The sequence below is a fragment of the Nematostella vectensis genome, chromosome 4 (assembly GCF_932526225.1).
Source record: "Nematostella vectensis chromosome 4, jaNemVect1.1, whole genome shotgun sequence".
Classification (NCBI taxonomy): domain Eukaryota; kingdom Metazoa; phylum Cnidaria; class Anthozoa; order Actiniaria; family Edwardsiidae; genus Nematostella; species Nematostella vectensis.
In genome coordinates this window covers 6,698,674-6,716,648 of record NC_064037.1, presented here as the reverse complement: position 1 = coordinate 6,716,648, position 17,975 = coordinate 6,698,674, and the positions used below count along the sequence as shown (strand labels likewise).

General features: G+C 43.6%; 1 protein-coding gene across 2 annotated transcripts in view; it reads right to left on the bottom strand.

Annotated features, from left to right (window-relative positions):
- Positions 1-1,032: 1,032 nt before the first annotated feature.
- The window catches only part of LOC5519573 (ubiquitin-protein ligase E3B), a 32,774-nt gene continuing 15,831 nt past the window's right edge, over positions 1,033-17,975 (bottom strand). The window contains exons 17-32 of one of the 2 annotated variants that reach the window (XM_032364552.2): positions 17,329-17,490; positions 15,872-16,046; positions 15,123-15,244; positions 13,206-13,326; positions 11,783-11,882; positions 11,187-11,309; positions 9,415-9,492; positions 8,403-8,501; positions 7,868-7,981; positions 6,501-6,638; positions 5,944-6,009; positions 5,622-5,680; positions 5,009-5,191; positions 4,122-4,233; positions 3,477-3,569; positions 1,033-2,915 (exon numbers count right to left, since the gene is read on the bottom strand). In XM_032364552.2, the coding sequence (XP_032220443.2) occupies positions 2,715-2,915; positions 3,477-3,569; positions 4,122-4,233; positions 5,009-5,191; positions 5,622-5,680; positions 5,944-6,009; positions 6,501-6,638; positions 7,868-7,981; positions 8,403-8,501; positions 9,415-9,492; positions 11,187-11,309; positions 11,783-11,882; positions 13,206-13,326; positions 15,123-15,244; positions 15,872-16,046; positions 17,329-17,490 (1,946 nt within the window). In that variant the 3' untranslated portion in view covers positions 1,033-2,714. The remainder of the gene's footprint in view (positions 2,916-3,476; positions 3,570-4,121; positions 4,234-5,008; positions 5,192-5,621; positions 5,681-5,943; positions 6,010-6,500; positions 6,639-7,867; positions 7,982-8,402; positions 8,502-9,414; positions 9,493-11,186; positions 11,310-11,782; positions 11,883-13,205; positions 13,327-15,122; positions 15,245-15,871; positions 16,047-17,328; positions 17,491-17,975) is intronic. The other variant, XM_032364553.2, reaches the window with a different exon arrangement.

Genomic DNA, 17,975 nt, shown 5'->3' with positions numbered 1-17,975 from the left:
ATAACTAATTTCAGCAGAAGGTCTCACAACGGATTAAAAACTGATTCCCCTAAAACATACTAAAAATAAAAAAAAAAGTAGGATAAACATCCCGAATTCTAGCGACAACATTTCGGTGTCATGGTTTAACTAGATAAACAAGGTGATCTGATCTGCGTAGGCGTGGTGGAAACACAGTGGCTGACAAATGTTTATCGCTTGCTTTCGGGATGTTCCCCCAAAAGTAAAATGATGTCTGGCATATTCAGTTGACCTATATTGTAAACAGCTTTTTTTGCAATAAAAGTGGAGGATCAAATCACAGATACGTGAATTTTATAAACACGAAAAGTTTTTAGAGTAAGGCCAAGCCAGAGTCATGTGCGACTAATCAATCCGAAAATAGGCCAGCCTCGTCCCTAGGCTTCTCGGCGGGCCTATCACGCTCTGCATGGCTATGACGTCATGGGCCCTTTCTGCTCAGCGTCAGCCATATTAGAAAGTGTGAGTCTGCACGCAAAGCATCATGGAGCTGACAGCAAGGGAGTAGCCTGGGGACGAGGCTAAAAATAGGCCACGAAATGCGATCGTGATGTCCAATAGCCACCACCACCGATTGTCAACGGTAAAACAAAGCCTCGCCGCAGGCATTTCTAAACATTAGAAACCGAGACTGAATCTTTAAGACCCTCGCGGGACTTCTGTGGTCGACAAATTCCTTTGTTAATGGCAAAAGCGGGAAAAGAGGAGACGCTCGCTCGTGACCCATTCGACGCATCACCACAGGAATCCCGAGCACCTGTGTTTTTTTTCTGCTGCCTTCTGGGTAAAGCGATTCCTGCGGAGGAGGCTAGGTGAAACAGAATGTTTCTGAGTTTTCCTGTGAGCTTGTCTAATCTAAAATGCTTAATATGATAGAACGCGCATTGAATAATGATTAACGCGCAATGTCATTTTCTGTCAAACTTGTGACCACGGTAGCGCGCGCTAACTAGGCAGTTTTGAGCTAGAGTACACCAGCCTAACCCCTCCCCCCACAACACCACCATAGAGTCAGTCCATAGTGGATTTTAATCCACTAAAATTTATTTTCAAGACTATTTACAGATATATTTTCTGGATTGAAGCCTGAAAACAGCACCAGCTTGTTCCCCTGACAACAGGGCGAAAGAGGATGACGGCGCAACACTATGTAGCAACTCCTTACAGGAGCGCCAGCAATGCTGTTCACACGAGGGGTGACACTCGGCTATTCAGCCCAGGGTAGAATTCAACGTTACGTGGTGCATATGAGGATGCAAGACCACGGGTATGGTGACTGTAATGATCGGATAGGTGCTACTCTAAATGTAAGCACTAGCGGCGGGTTTTTTTTTATTCTAACATTAGCCAAGAAATCAAAAGTGAACAAACGAAAACAAAGAACACAGTAAAGTGGTTTAAAAAAACTATTTAGTTTATTTAGTACTAATACACTGCAATGCCTTTGTTCTCTTTTGTTCTGGCTTGACTATTACACTTCAACAATTACATTTTGTTGCATGGGATTTTGAAAACCACTCTTGTACACTAGTGTAGTACGCAGGTTCATAAAAACTCTCTAGTGTATATTTATGTATGGGAATTGTTAGTACCATTGTAAATAATTATAGTTTAAAAAATATGTTAGAGAAGGGGCTCACATTGGAATTCAGAGAAAATCCTCAGGGCAATAAAACTTTAATTCAGAACCAAAATTTTGGGACCGGATATTTTTTCTTATGAAGGGGGTGCATGCTCACCCAGAGAATTGTGTAATTATTCGAACTTCTAAAACACTAAAAATTGTCTTTATGGAAAACAGCATCATTAGATATTGTTTCATGCGAATTCTTCTATTTGTCTACCACCTATCTTGATGCCAAAGATGTATTGTTCGCCTCCCATGTATTGTATATGACCGGATCCGAGATGTTACACATTTTGGCATATCGTAGCTTGTATTTATACGTTTTCTATTAATTGTACCATCTAGGAGAGCTCAAATCCAGCTTTGCATTGTATGACATATTGTAGCTTGTATAATATCTAGGATAGCTCAAATCCAGCTTTGCATTGTATGACATATTGTAGCTTGTATAATATCTAGGATAGCTCAAATCCAGCTTTGCATTGTATGACATATTGTAGCTTGTAAAATATCTAGGATAGCTCAAATCCAGCGTTGCATTGTATGACATATCGTAGCTGGTATAGTATCTAGGACAGCTCGAATCCAGCGTTGCATTGAATGACATATTGTAGCTAGGACAGCACGATCCACGTTGCATTTTATGACATATTGTAGCTGGTATATCTAGGACAGCTCGAATCCAGCGTTGCATTGTATGACATATTGTAGCTGATATAGTATCTAGGACAGCACGAATCCAGCGTTGCATTGTATGACATATTGTAGCTGGTATAATATCTAGGACAGCACGATCCACGTTGCATTTTATGACATATTGTAGCTGGTATAGTATCTAGAACAGCTCGAATCCAGCGTTGCATTGTATGACATATTGTAGCTTGTACAGTTTCCAGGAGAACTCAAATCCAGCGTTGCATTGTTTGACATATTGTAGCTTATATAGTATCTAGGTCAGCTCAAATCAGGCATTGCACTAGATGAGATATCGTAGCTTTTGCAGCTACTAGAACAGCGCTCAAAATCCCGCGCTACATTTTATGACATATCGTAGCTTGTGCAGCTTCTATGACAGCTCAAATCCAGCGTTGCATTGTATGGCATATCGTAATTTGTCTCTAAGCGTACTCTTCTTCCGGTAATTTGGAAGCTTTAGCAAGTTAAAACACGTGGAAGCGGTGGGTAGTCTGCTGACCGTTTCGCGGGCGTTCCGTCGACGGATGTTCAGAAATCCCCGTAGTACACTCCCAACAGTATCACCATCATCCTACAAACGGGGCACGTAAAACCTTATTATATCCTAATTTACTATACAGTATACGACCATTTTACAAGCGGAGCACGTGAAAACCTTATTATATCATACCCTACCATACAGCACACAATAGATAACCGACAATGTGGCCATCATCCTACAAAATGGGCACGTAAAAACCTTATTATATCCTACTCTACCATACAGTATACAATATGTACACGACAGTATGGCCATCATTCTACAAGCGGAGCACGTAAAGCTTATGTGAAATAAACCATGCTCAATGTTTATAGAGTGGTCCCACATGGCTCCCTCTTGCAAAGTTAGCAGATGCAGTCCCTTTAACTCCAAAGCAATTCAAATCATCTTTTTGCTGAAGAAGTGTTCTTTTTGTTTGTTTTACAAAATGGTTTTTTGTTGTGTTTTACAAATTGGTCTGCAAAGGTGGGGGAGATTGGGGGAGGGGGGGGAGGCTTTAACCGCTCCCTCTCCGCGGCTTCCTGATGAAGTGAAGCGCAGCTAAAGAGACGAGACAGGCGTTCTGGGTTCATGTCTTGAGTTTGTACCCACCTCGTCATCAGGACACTCGACGCACCTGATGCTAAAGGGAGGCTCAAGATGCTCGAAGCCTAGGAGAGGTGGCTTGGAACAGCTCGTCACAAACTAAAACAATCAATGTGGCCTACTTCATGAGCCTTGTAAAAGCGAACGTGTGAAAAGCAAGCACCGGCTAAAGAAGGACAAAACATCCCCCCAGAGAAAAAATGCCTTTTGCCTAATTTCATTTATGGAGAAACACAATCACGCCGCCATTATACATTTTCGCATAATATCGAATCACAAAATTCATCCTTGGTTAATTCAATCGAGTAACCGGTAAAACTTTGAATCAGATATTGTTTATCAAACATCAGTTTATAGTTATTTTTCTTGCAAATATACCCTTGTATGTTCAAATGTAAATAATAACAACAAATGGATGTTTGATCGACATTCGTTAAGTATTTATTTTTTATTGACAAAAACGCAGCCCCAAAATAAAAATATTATAACTTGTTGAACAAAAGAACAAGCAAAACAACACCACATTTCTTATTAAATATTACGCGTAGAACAAAACATCGCATTGAAGTCTCTCGACTAGTACAATTCGAGTTAGATACTCCATTCTTGGGGTAATGTCTCAGGGTATAAGTATGAGGAAGCACTCCTTACCTTAAGGAATAGCGATTTTTCCTGATCATTGAACTCTTTGTCCAGTATCTCCCAAAGCCAGACTACGACACGATGGCCACCATGGTAACCGCCATAGTAGCGTGTGTGAACCCTGTGAAACGCCAATAGAACAACCTTAACAATAATTCACAGGGCAAGCTTTGTGTACTGTGTGAATTTAGAACTCACGACAATCAGGCCGCTACACTAAGGTACTCCAGTACTTTTTGACAATAATAAATGCTTACATAATATGGGCCAATCCGCACTAGTTCTTTTAGCTGTTTGTACAGGGAATGTTGTTGACAGGACCTTTCAGGTTATGACCAAAGACAAGCGCGGGCACGAGTAGACGGTGGACAAAAATTTGTCCTCGGCGGGCAGAAGATCAAAGGATGCGACGGCCTGCAGGCTGAGCTGGCCGTTTCGAAAAAAAAAAACACAATTTTGTTTATCCTTGTCAATCAGGCCGTTGCGAAATGAAATATTATCGCAGGGAAACTATAGAATAGTACTAGTTGCAGCTTGCTCGAAAATGGACAGCAATAGATCCCAGACAGATATTATATACGAGAGAGTTTTAACCGTGTTTGCAAACACTAGACGCTTCTACGTACCATGATTCGGTTCTCAAAAGTATAATTGGCTAAGTCCTGTCCCGGAGAAACAAAAACACACGTACCGACAGTGGACAAAACCAGAAACAAAAACAAGCCTCCGTGTTGTGCGGATTGGCCCTAAAATGACACACGTTGGCAATGCACTGGTTACCCTGTGTTACCAAGAAGTCGCACTGCGTGTTACCTTATATGGTATTATCTATTTGTATTATGTGCTACCTTATATGGAAACACCTAGCTGCACTGTGTTTCCTTATATGGTAATACCTCAGGTCAGACAAGTCCAGCGCTGTGTTATCGCCGGAGATAAGTCGCTGGAGCTCTGGGGCCGAGAACATCCTGAGCCAATCATTGTGCACTATCGACTTGAATCCCCGGATGAAGGCCCTAGTTTGTTCACGTATCTGAATACACATGCGATAATGGGCCATAAGATGTACGTAGCTGATCCTAATAAAAAAGAAAAAAAACTTAAACCTGTCATAAAATCCCTCGAAACACTACTGTTTATCCTGCGCAGGAGGAACTCCCGTGACCATATTCTGATCTATTCTCTTATGAGAGCGTTAGCGCACGAGCCAGCAGCGCTAGATGGATATGTAGCACGTGTTTTTTTTTTTTTTTTTTTTTAATCTTATATAGAGCTCGCCAAAATGGTACGACTGCCTTCCTTCAGCCCTAACAAGAACCATTGGTCATAATACTTTATAATCCCTCTGTGTCTCAGGTAGATAGCGCCAACAACATAAAAAATTCCTGGCCTGTCTTGCTAGGTAGGGCACAAGACACAAAAAATGTTGGCTAGCTACTAGGTGACACCTACAATCGTGTGGTGCTTGGCAGACAAGCGATGTTGACTTTTTCATCATGCTATACTTACTTGTTCTCGTCACTGACTACAATCGCGGTTCCCCCGGGTTTTAATTGATGAGTTACAACCTGCGAAAACAGAAACAGTGTTTCATTGTGTCCGGTACCAATGCAATATCGTGCCGAAAACTTCACGACCGCTCCCGACTATTTCCGGCATAGATGAACGATAACCTTGCAAGATCGAGTCGAAGACATTACGGCCTTTCCCGATATGTTTCGACAGATGAACGTTTACCGAATCTAACCTTGCCAAGTATCAGCGATATCAAGACAACACGGCCTCTTCCAACACGTTTCCGACAGATAAACGAGTGTCTGTCACTTCTTACCTTGCCCAGCACATCTTCGTCGAATGAGAACGTCAGATCGAGGTCCCGGATGTCACCGTCATAATGCTGACACCAAAAAGACAAGTGCAAAATACATTCAATCGGCTGGTTATATTAACGACTAGTATAGTGGAACCCCTGTTAAATCGAAGCAGGGAGGAGTTAGAGTTATCCGAGTAAAAATGAATGAAAACTAGTTATGGAATTTAAAGTCAGTTAGAATTATCGGGGTTCCTCCCTAGAGTCAAAATAAATAAAACGAGGAGAATTTTATTTTAGCTTCATCTGCATACAAAATTATGACAAATTATGGCAAATTATACAATAATTAACTAAAATACTCGTTGCTTGGGTGAAGAATAGGCAGTGGGTGGTAAAGTTTCATATCACTTCATATAAAGTTTGAGTTTGAAACATGGCTTGGCCGTACACGTTAATTGGGCGCACTGGAAGACTTTGATGACGATGTTGGTGGTTATGATAATGGTGATGACGGTGTGGAAATAAGCTCAACTTACCAGAACAACATGTTTGATAAGTCTCCCGCCCTGTCATACCTTGATGAAGGTCAAACTCTTGTACAACTCCTGATCAAGTGAAGGAAGCTCGTCAATGGAGCTATAGAGGTTGCTGTGCTGATTTCCTAACACGTGATTCAGGAAGAAGAATGCGAAAGGCACCTCCACCACAATGCCCTGTAACAATAACACAAGAACTCAAAGGCACCTCCACCACAATGCCCTGAAACAATAACACAAGAACTTAAAGGCACCTCCACCACAATGCCCTGTAACAATAACACAAGAACTTAAAGGCACCTCCACCACAATGCCCTGTAACAATAACACAAGAACTTAAAGGCACCTCCACCACAATACCCTGTAACAATAACACAAGAACTTAAAGGCACCTCCATCACAATGCCCTGTAACAATAACACAAGAACTTCAAGGCACCTCCACCACAATGCCCTGTAACAATAACACAAGAACTTAAAGGCACCTCCACCACAATACCCTGTAACAATAACACAAGAACTTAAAGGCACCTCCACCACAATGCCCTGTAACAATAACACAAGAACTTAAAGGCACCTCCACCACAATGCCCTGTAACAATAACACAAAGAACTTAAAGGCACCTCCACCACAATGCCCTGTAACAATAACCAAAACTCAAAGGCACCTCCACCACAATGCCCTGTAACAATAACACAAGAAATTAAAGGCACCTCACCACAATACCCTGTAACAATAACACAAGAACTTAAAGGCACCTCCACCACAATGCCCTGTAACAATAACACAAGAACTTAAAGGCACCTCCACCACAATACCCTGTAACAATAACACAAGAACTTAAAGGCACCTCCACCACAATGCCCTGTAACAATAACACAAGAACTTAAAGGCACCTCCACCACAATGTCCTGTAACAATAACACAAGAACTTAAAGGCACCTCCACCACAATGCCCTGTAACAATAACACAAGAACTTAAAGGCACCTCCACCACAATGCCCTGTAACAATAACACAAAGAACTTAAAGGTGCCTTACAATGAGCTGTGGGAATAAAAAAGTTCAAAGGTACTCCAGCCACAATGCCCTGTTTCAAAGATACCTTAACGACAATGCCCTGTAACAATAACACAAGAACTTAAAGGTGCCTTACAATGAACTGTGGGATTAAAAAAGTTCAAAGGTACTCCAGCCACAATGCCCTGTTTCAAAGGTACCTTAACGACAATGCCCTATAACAGTAACACAAGAACTCAAAGGTGCCTTACAATGCACTGTGAGAATAAAATAACTCGAAGGTACTTCTACCACAATGTGCTATTTCAAAGGTATCTCAACGACAATGCCCTGTTTCAAAGAAGTAACAGCATAGCGTTAAGAATGGTTCCTTTGAAGGTCTCTCACCTCGTATACTGCCTTGCCCAGCATTTTGCCAACAAACTCGTATAACAGCAGATGGTTGTCATGAATGAAGGATGTCGGGGAGGGGTACAGCCTCTGCTCTTCGCCTGTTGTCACCTAGAAACAGACACGTCGATTGGGAAGTTGCTTCATTCAGTGGGACGCCCATAACTTGAATTGGGACAGCTTGAACAACCCAACCCTAACTCTATGTTCCCTCTCCCTTGAGGTTTCGATTTTACGGCGCTCCACTGTATAATAATAGCTAGATTCCTCCCTTGAGGGTTCGAATTAACAGAGTTCCCCTTGCGCTTTCCTCGTTTTACAATTCATCTGTCTCAAGCAAAGCTAGAGAAACGATTATAACTCGAAAAATAGACATTTTCTGTTGATCTCCTCTCATCTCGTCGAGAAGATTTTTTATATTCTGTGCTCATTATAAAAACAAAATAAAAAAAGTATGTTCCTTGCTGTAATGAACTGTTGGCATATTTCTGCAACTTATTACAAAATCCAAATTTGGATAATCTATACTTACTTTGAATAGGTTGAATGCAGGGTCGAAAGCGTGTTTAATCGTTTCCTCTAAAAATTCTTTGAATACTCCATCTTGGTCAATGCCCGCCTCTGGAAGACCCTGAAAAACAATAAAAACATATTACGCACTGTATAAAGACACTGTAGTGGAGCTTTTGATTGGTGCAGTCACTGAGTATAGACCGTTTTCACGATGTTGTGCTCGCACCCAAAATGCATCGGGCAGAATGACTATTGTTTTCTGGACATCATTAAAAATGGCGCCCATTTTTCATAAAACATTCATGACTAAATGGTTGAAATGTGATTGGCTAAGCTTAACGACCGCTGTGAGATTTCAACTTCCTCAGGTCTTTAATTAACCGCATTTTATTTCCGGAAGTCCGGAAGACGGAAACCTCAACCGACAAGAGACAAAAGAATCTAGAATCCGCGATACTAAACAGGCCATCCGCTCTAAATTATCAGTCACATCCTCACAGAAACTTCCAAAAGACACACTGCTTTTACAATTTTGAAATATTTTTCGCGTTTTCCGTTGCAAATCAACTTAGATTGTTACGTAATCGACCGGAAGTAAACTGGTGACAATGCGGCTTAACATACAAAATGAGTGTAGCGGCAAAAATATTTTCAATTATGCAACCGAAGCGAATGGCTGTAGTTGTAGGAATATTGAACATAATAATTTTGAACCTCCCTTTATTATTCTGACGTAAAAGTAACGCGCTCCCTCGAATCTTTCTCTGTCTACTCGGAGTGTTTTGTATTTAATTTGAAGTCTTTTCATTAATTTTTAAGGAGCATGTAGGTTTTTACGGCGTAAAACATGAACTATTAATGACTTTTGAGCCCGGTTCGGCTTCATTAAAATGTCCCTGTCAGCCGCAATTTTGTCTCTAGCAAGGTAGAAAACAAAATAAAATGCAGCCAAGGCCAGCCTCTTTGAAATGATGTTACTGTCTAGAGAGGAAACAACAACTTGGTATCATCATACCACAGGGTGACCATACCTGTTCGTTGATGAAGCGTACACGGATGAGCCCCTTGAGGATGTGCGCGGGAAGTACGGAGAGTTGGTCATACCCATCCTAGAAAACACGAGAAAACACCACAATGACTTATCTATATATAACAACCTATATAAACTACGAGACTCAATCCCAAAACAATAAACTTCTAAATAACTTTATGTTAAATCTACAACTTTGTCAGTAATCATTCAATGTTTTCAATTTCCAAACATGTTTAAGAAATTTAGTACGCAGACAGATGAGTGGGAGTGGGATGGAGTGGCCTGGGATTAGAAAGAATGCACCCTGGCAGACGTTGTCTGCAGTTACAAGCGACTCTTTAGGAACGGTGATACGAGCAGCAAAATCGTACAACCTTTGTGGCAGTACTGCTGCAAAAAAAAGTTGGTAAGTGACGTTGCACATTTTACTACCGGCGCGCCAATTTTTGTCGTAGCAATTTTTATTGTTGCAAGTTGAAAAAGTTTGCTGAAAGTAGAAAATGGTTCTACTTTTTGCAACAAAACTCGGAGATGTAGCCCGTATTACTACAACAACCCAACTTGTCTTGCAGCAAAAAGACGTCAAGCAGACACAAGCAGTTGTAATAGCGTTTGTTTGTTGGACATAAGTCACAAATCAGTGTCACGGAGAAAAAAGATGGCGGACCAACAACAAGAACCAGTCTATCCTTTGCTGCGACAAAAGTTTGTTCGCCGGTACAAAAAAAAAAAAAAAAAAAAAGCAACATCGCTTTAGAACGTCTTTGCGCTGCCACAAAAGTTGTGCGATTTTGCTGCTAGTATTTAAGGCATAAAGCTGCCATTTGGTTCTAAATAATAGACGCAAGATAGAAATAGAGGGAATGGGACGATATGTGATGGAATGGAATGATATGTGATGGAATGGAATATGTGATGGAATGGAATGATATGTGATGGAATGGAATGATATGTGATGGAATGGAATGATATGTGATGGAATGGAATGGTATTTGATGGAATGGGATGATATGTGATGAAATGGAATGATATGTGATGGAATGGAATGATACGTGATGGGATGTTATGTGATAGAATAATGATATGTGATGGAATGTAATGATATGTGAAGGAATGGAATGATCTGGGATGGGATGATATGTGATGGGATGGGATGATAGAATGATATGTGATAGAATGGGATGATATGTGATAGAATGGGATGATATGTGATAGAATAGAATAATATGTGAAAGAATGGAATGATATGTGATAGAATGGAATGATGTGATAGAATGGAATGGAATGATATGTGATGGAATGGGATGATATGTAATGTGATGTGATTTGGTAGAATCAGTACCTCGAGCAGTCTTGTTCTGTGAGCAGTTATTAGCGATAGTTATTAGATAGAATGGGATGATATGTGATGGGATGGAATGGGATATGTGATGTGATGGGATTTGGTAGAATCAGTACCTCGAGCAGTCTGGTTCTGTGAGCAGTTATTAGCGATAGTTATTAGATAGAATGGGATGATATGTGATGGGATGGAATGGGATGATATGTGATGTGATGGGATTTGGTAGAATCAGTACCTCGAGCAGTCTGGTTCTGTGAGCAGTTATTAGCGATAGTTATTAGATAGAATGGGATGATATGTGATGGGATGGAATGGGATGATATGTGATGTGATGGGATTTGGTAGAATCAGTACCTCGAGCAGTCTAATTCTGTGATGGGATGGGATGGGATGATATGTGATGGAATGGGATTTGGTAGAATGAGTACCTCGAGCAGTCTGTTTCTGTGCGCTGTTATCAGCGTCCCTTGAGGCATGAAGTCGTCGCTGGGCCTCGCGATACCGAGGCTCTCTTTATCCTTCGCCACGAAGTCACGGAACAGGCGCACGCGCTACGGGATAACAAACACCTGTCACACGTATACTTTTTGGCTGCAAATTTTCGTACGCGTCATGTCACAAGTGAGATTTTCCATAAGACTTAAAGAAATTTGTTGCAGAAAGCTTTTCGTGCGTCTTTGAGAAAAGAGAAACAAGTTGTAACAGTGTCACACGCGCAACAAGTTGCAAGAGAATGAGAGTAACCGCCCTGAAGAAGGACTCAATCAAGTCCGAAACGTTGGCAAAATCTCGCTTCTATTTTTGTCCTTTATTTTATTAAGTTGCAAGAGATAGTTATTTCGAGATTTTTTTCACATGTTCAATGGGAAAAGAAAACAAAAATTGTGTGACTGACGACTCTTAACAGTTCATGTGTTATAGATTCAAAACTAGGTTGTCAGGAGTTTCACAAAACACTCAAAACTTTCGTATGCATTTTCGTTTTTTTTTTGCATGAACTGTCCCTCTGTGCCACCGCTCTCACCTCCTTGTGAGGAATGACGTGAGGGATTTTACGTAACACCAGCAAGGCACGCTGCTTGCCAACCTCCAGCTCCGATACAAACGAGCCGATACGAATATCCCTGCAAGTGAAAGGGCATTAAACAAGGCACGGGCTTTATGATATCGAGTGGGGAGGGAAAAGCGCAAAACTAACGAGCCGATACGAATATCCCTGCAAGCGTAGGTAAGGGGCATTAAACAAAGCAACGGACTTTTTGATATCTTGTGGGAGGAAAAAGCGCAAAACTAACGAGCCGATACGAATATCCCTGCAAGCGTAAGGGCATTAAACAAGGCACGGGCTTTTTGATATCTTGTGGGAGGAAAAAGCGCAAAACTAACGACCCGATACGAATATCCCTGCAAGTGTAAGGGCATTAAACAAGGCACGGGCTTTATGATATCGAGTGGGGAGGGAAAAGCGCAAAACTAACGATCCGATACGAATATCCCTGCAAGTGAAAGGGCATTAAACAAGGCACGGGCTTTATGATATCGAGTGGGGAGGGAAAAGTGCAAAACTAACGGACCGATACGAATATCCCTGCAAGTGAAAGGGCATTAAACAAGGCACGGGCTTTATGATATCGAGTGGGGAGGGAAAAGTGCAAAACTAACGAACCGATACGAATATCCCTGCAAGCGTAAGGGCATTAAACAAGGCACGGGCTTTATGATATCGAGTGGGGAGGGAAAAGCGCAAAACTAACGAGCCGATACGAATATCCCTGCAAGCGTAGGTAAGGGGCATTAAACAAAGCAACGGACTTTTTGATATCTTGTGGGAGGAAAAAGCACAAAACTAACGAGCCGATACGAATATACAAGCAAGCATAAAAGGGCATTAAATAAGGCACCGTCTCTTTGATATCGAGTGGGGAGGGAAAAGCACAAAACTAACGAGCCGATACGAATATACCTGCAAGCGTAAGTAAAAGGGCATTAAATAAGGCACCGTCTCTTTGATATTGAGTGGGGAGGGAAAAGCGCAAAACTAACGAACCGATACGAATATTACTGAAAGAGTAAGTAAGATGACATTAAACAATGCAACGGGCTTTTTCATTTCGAGTGGGAGAGAAAGGTTGTTAAAGAATGCCAACCCGCCGCCATTTTATGCTCCCACTCAACCGCGAGTCACACAAAGTATCCATTTCCATCGGCTAATACAAGCGAGTAACCAAGATATTTCCAAAGAAATATCGTCAATAACCTATCAGACTTAATAAGTAGATTGTTATTTTGAATTTCCTTGCGAAAAAAACGCTGTATTTTGAATAACAAACAATAAAAAGGAGAGGGTGATCGACATTATTTAATGTTGATGCCGCAGCTCCTATCGTTGTTTTGTGTGGGTAAAGGGTTGGGAGGATGCTGGTAGAGACAGAAGGAACATGACTCACTTGATAAGCCAGTGGTTAGGCGGCGCGAAGGCGCGCCTGCAGTCACGATCGTAAAGGATCATAAGGAAGGTATGAGCAGCGGTCAGCAGTGCTTCCCCTGAGCAGCCCTGTGGTTTGCTCTCTGCCAAGGAAATACGATGGAATGAAACGAATTGACTGATAAAAGAAGATTGGTATCTACAACTAGGCCAACTGGACTTACGAAGGCTACCTGATGTTCCTGAGAGCCCGATTAACTTAATCCTAGATCAGCGCCTAATCCTGGGTTAAAATTCGCTAATCCTAGGTTAGCTAACCTACGGATAACTCACCGTTCTCTAAAGCCAAGTAATTCCCCGATTTACTAACCCTGGATTAAGCGAGTGAAAAACTGGTTTGACGAGTAAAATTCACACAGAATACCCAGTATATCACTAGAGAGCACCTCAAATTTACCTTTGGTGATTTTATTTTCGCAGAAAAGCCCCAAAACACCTCTACATCACCTGTAATTACCTCCATTTCATGGCCAAAAAAGTGTCATTTGCAGGATTCGAGTTGGTGCGTGACACCAGCGAGACAGATTCATTTCAAGTATAAATTTCATGTAACTTGCTGTCTGTCCCAGCACAATTTTCAAGTCAGCATCGCAACGAAGGTAACATAAAAAAGCGAAATGTTAGGATCTTTGAGTAGGGTTAGATTTTACCTCCAAACTGACCCAGAGTTAGCGCTAACCAGCGTTTCGGGAACGGAACTAATCTGGGGCCGGTTCCTGAAAAGCCGATTAGCGCTAACCCAGGGTTAAATTTGCCCTAACCCACGATTAGATTTTTACCCCCGGATTAGTTCTGTTCCCGAAAACGCTATGGTGAACGCTAACTCTGGGTTGGTTCGGAAAAAAATCTAACCCTGCTCACGAGGTGGGTTAACTCGCTAACCCACTGTTTAGTTGGCGTAACACAGGCCTCTCAAACTTTGTAGTAGAACTAATGTTTCATAAAATGTTGCTGACAAAAAAAAAACCGTAGGAATCAAATGTCCTAACATTTCGCTTTGTTTTGCGACCTTAGTTGCGATGCTGACTCTAAAATTGTGCTGGGACAGACAGAAAGTTACATGAAATTTATACTTGAAATGAATCTGTCTCGTAAGTGTCACGCACCAACTCGAATCCTGCAAATGACATTTTTGGCAATGAAATGGAGGTAATTAAAGGTGATGTAGAGGTGTTTTGTGGCTTCTCTGCGAAAATAAAACCTCCAAAGGTTAATTTGAGTTGCTCTCTGTTGATCTACTGGGTACCCGGTGTGACTTTTACTCGTCTAACCAGTTTTTCAATCGCTTAATTCTGGGTCAGTAAATCGGGGGAATACTTGGCTTTCGGGAACAGTGAGTGATCCGTAGGTTAACTAACCTACGATTAGCAAATTTTAACCCGGGATTAGGCGCTGATCTAGGGTTAAGTTAATCAGCCTTTCAGGAACCGGCCCCTGGGGGTAAAAATTTAATCGTGGGTTAGGGTTAATTTAACCCTGGGTTAGCGCTAATCGGCTTTTCAGGAACCGGCCCCGGGTGTAAAATTTAATCGTGGGTTAGGGAAAATTAAACCCTGGGTTAGCGCTAATCGGCTTTTCAGGAACCGGCCCCAGACGATTAGCATGAGATTTTAGGGGCAGTGGCAGATTTGGAATTCTTTTGATTATTACGATTTTGGTGAAAGGGGAGATTGCAAGTCTAGCTGAATGGGGGAGGGTGGCAATTCCTAATCCTCACGCTTCCTGGACCTCAGCCTGCAGTATTGGCACCGCTTAGCTCAGTTTGCCACAAAGTTAAGGAAACTTTGGAGACCTTTTTCACGGCACCTCACAAGAAAGTGTACAAAAAGCGCCAAGTAGGTAAGCTGTTTGCACGGGGTTTAAAGAATGGCTATCTTACCATCAGTGACTTCACACCAGTACATCTTGAACACGAGTTGGTTGAGGAAGGCCGACATATTCACGAGGTCATCCAGGCGGAACGGCTTCTGCTGCTCGTACATTTCACCATCGTCCACAATACTATTATATAAAGTGAATAAATACAATAACAATGACAATTCACTTTCCCATATCTTCCCACAACTATTTGCGACGCGCGCGTCAAACCAAGGTCAGGCGTCAAAAACGTAAATAAGACGCAAAAGTTTCTTTTTACCCTAGCCTCGTCCCTAGACTTCTCGGCAGGCCCGACACGCTCTGCATGGCTATGACGTCACTGGCACTTGCTGCCCGCCCCGAAGTCAGCATAAAGCGTCTGCCATATTGGAAAGTGTGACTAAGCGCGCAAAGCATCATGGAGCTTACAGCAAGGGAGCAGACTGGGGACGAGGCTATTTTTATCCTTGGTAAAGATTTGTGGGAAAATTTGGAGAAGGTGAATGGATAAAGAAAATAGAGCGAGCATTTAGCGTATCAAGCGGACGTCATGGCCATTTACTTAAAGCCGCATTGTCACCAGTTTACTTCCGGTCGATTACTTAAGCACCCTGTAACCTTACTCCAAAAGACATTTAATATGTACCTGTATCAGGCTGTTTTCAAAGAGAGTGTAATTCCATTACTCATTACTCACGGTAACAGACATTTAAAATGTACCTGTATCAGGCTGTTTTCAGAGAGAGTGTAATTCCATTGCTCATTACTCACGGTAACAGATGGCTGCAGCAGTCGCAGAAAAGTGTCAAAGTTGCCTGTAGTGAGTGAGAACAGTTAAGAGCCCCGCGTGTTATACTAGAAAGCACTAGCTTAGGCCCGCCGTCATTGCCGATCAACTGGAAAAAACGCCACAATCGAACAAGGAACTCCTCTTGGTAACTGAGACCTACAATTATACATACAAACAAGGGTTGAAGGCATCACCAACAAGAAGGGAAATTCTTTATAAGCTTAGGTTCTCCCAAGTGTGACGGCAAAGTTCAGTATAGGAGGTCTGGTCTGAGTTCGAAAAAAGGGACACATGGCGCGCAGTGGCTAGGGGATTGAGGGGGACCTTTTGGACCTTCGATGCGGTACGCTTCTGGGTGCGGCGTGCCACGTGGGTGGGCCAGGGGGTGCGGCGTGCCACGTGGGTGGGTTAATGGTTGAGGCGTACCACGTGAGTGAGTTAGGGGGTAAGGCGTGCCACGTAGGTGGGTTAGGGGGTGCGGCGTACCACGTGGGTGGGTTAGGGGGTGCGGCGTACCACGTGGGTGGGTTAGGGGGTGCGGCGTACCACGTGGGTGGGTTAGGGGGTGAGGCGTGCCACGTGGGTGGGTTAGGGGGTGAGGCGTGCCACGTGGGTGGGTTAGGGGGTGCGGCGTACCACGTGGGTGGGTAAGGGGGTGCGGCGTACCACGTGGGTAGTTAGGGGGTGAGGCATGCCACGTGGGTGGGTTAGGGTTTGAGGCGTGCCACGTGGGTGGGTTAGGGGGTGCGGCGTGCCACGTGGGTGGGTTAGGGGGTGCGGCGTGCCACGTGGGTGGGTTAGGGGGTGCGGCGTACCACGTGGGTGGGTTAGGAGGTGAGGCGTACCACGTGAGTGGGTTAATGGGTAAGGCGTACCACGTGAGTGGGTAAGGGGGTGAGGCGTGCCACGTGGGTGGGTTAGGGGGTGCGGCGTGCCACGTGGGTGGGTTAGGAGGTGCGGCGTACCACGTAGGTGGGTTAGGGGGTGCGGCGTACCACGTGGGTGGGTTAGGGGGTGCGGCGTACCACGTGGGTCGGTCAGGGGGTGCGGCGTGCCACGTGGGTGCGTTAGGAGGTGCGGCGTACCACGTGGGTGGGTTAGGGGGTGCGGCGTACCACGTGGGTGGGTTTGGGGGTGCGGTGTGCCACGTGGGTGGGTTTGGGGGTGCGATGTGCCACGTGGGTGGGTTAGGGGGTGAGGCGTGCCACGTGGGTAGGTTAGGGGGTGCGGCGTACCACGTGGGTGGGTAAGGGGGTGCGGCGTACCACGTGGGTGGGTTAGGGGGTGAGGCGTGCCACGTGGGTGGGTTAGGGGGTGAGGCGTGCCACGTGGGTGGGTTAGGGGGTGCGGCGTACCACGTGGGTGGGTAAGGGGGTGCGGCGTACCACGTGGGGGGTAGGGGGTGAGGCGTGCCACGTGGGTGGGTTAGGGAGGGTACCTGTGAGGACGTCTAGTCTAATCTGCGAGAAAGTGATGATCATCGTTTGGTACATAACGCAGACGTTCGAGACCAGCTCCACTTGTGATTGGCTGACTCTTGAGCTCGACTTGTTGCCACCGAGTTTTAGGGAGTTGAACCAGAATCGGAGTTTCTTGGAATCTGAGAATGAACGCCACGTTATTCAAATATTCAGTCAAGACTGACTAAAGGTCCAGCCACTAGGTAATGTCTTATCCACGAAAGTTTGCCGTAGTCGTGCGCTATAGCAAAGGCGAATAGAAAAGTCAAACACACTAGTTCCTATAGGCGCAGTTATGTAGGATTAATAGTTTCTACTACTGAAAGCTTTGCTTCTCAAAAACGAAGTGAGGGTTAAAAATACCCTGTCTTGTACATTAAGGGGGCCCTCATTTGCTATCGTTTTTTTTTATCGAGACAAAGAACAAGCTACCAACAGCTTCCGATTTCACCGCAGTAAAGACAGGGTTGAACAAGCTATCCGCAGTAAAGATAGGGTTGAACAAGCTATCCGCAGTAAAGATAGGGTTGAACAAGCTATCCGCAGTATAAGTAGGGTTGAACAAGCTATCCGCAGTAAAGATAGGTTTGAACAAGCTATCCGCAGTAAAGATAGGGTTGAACAA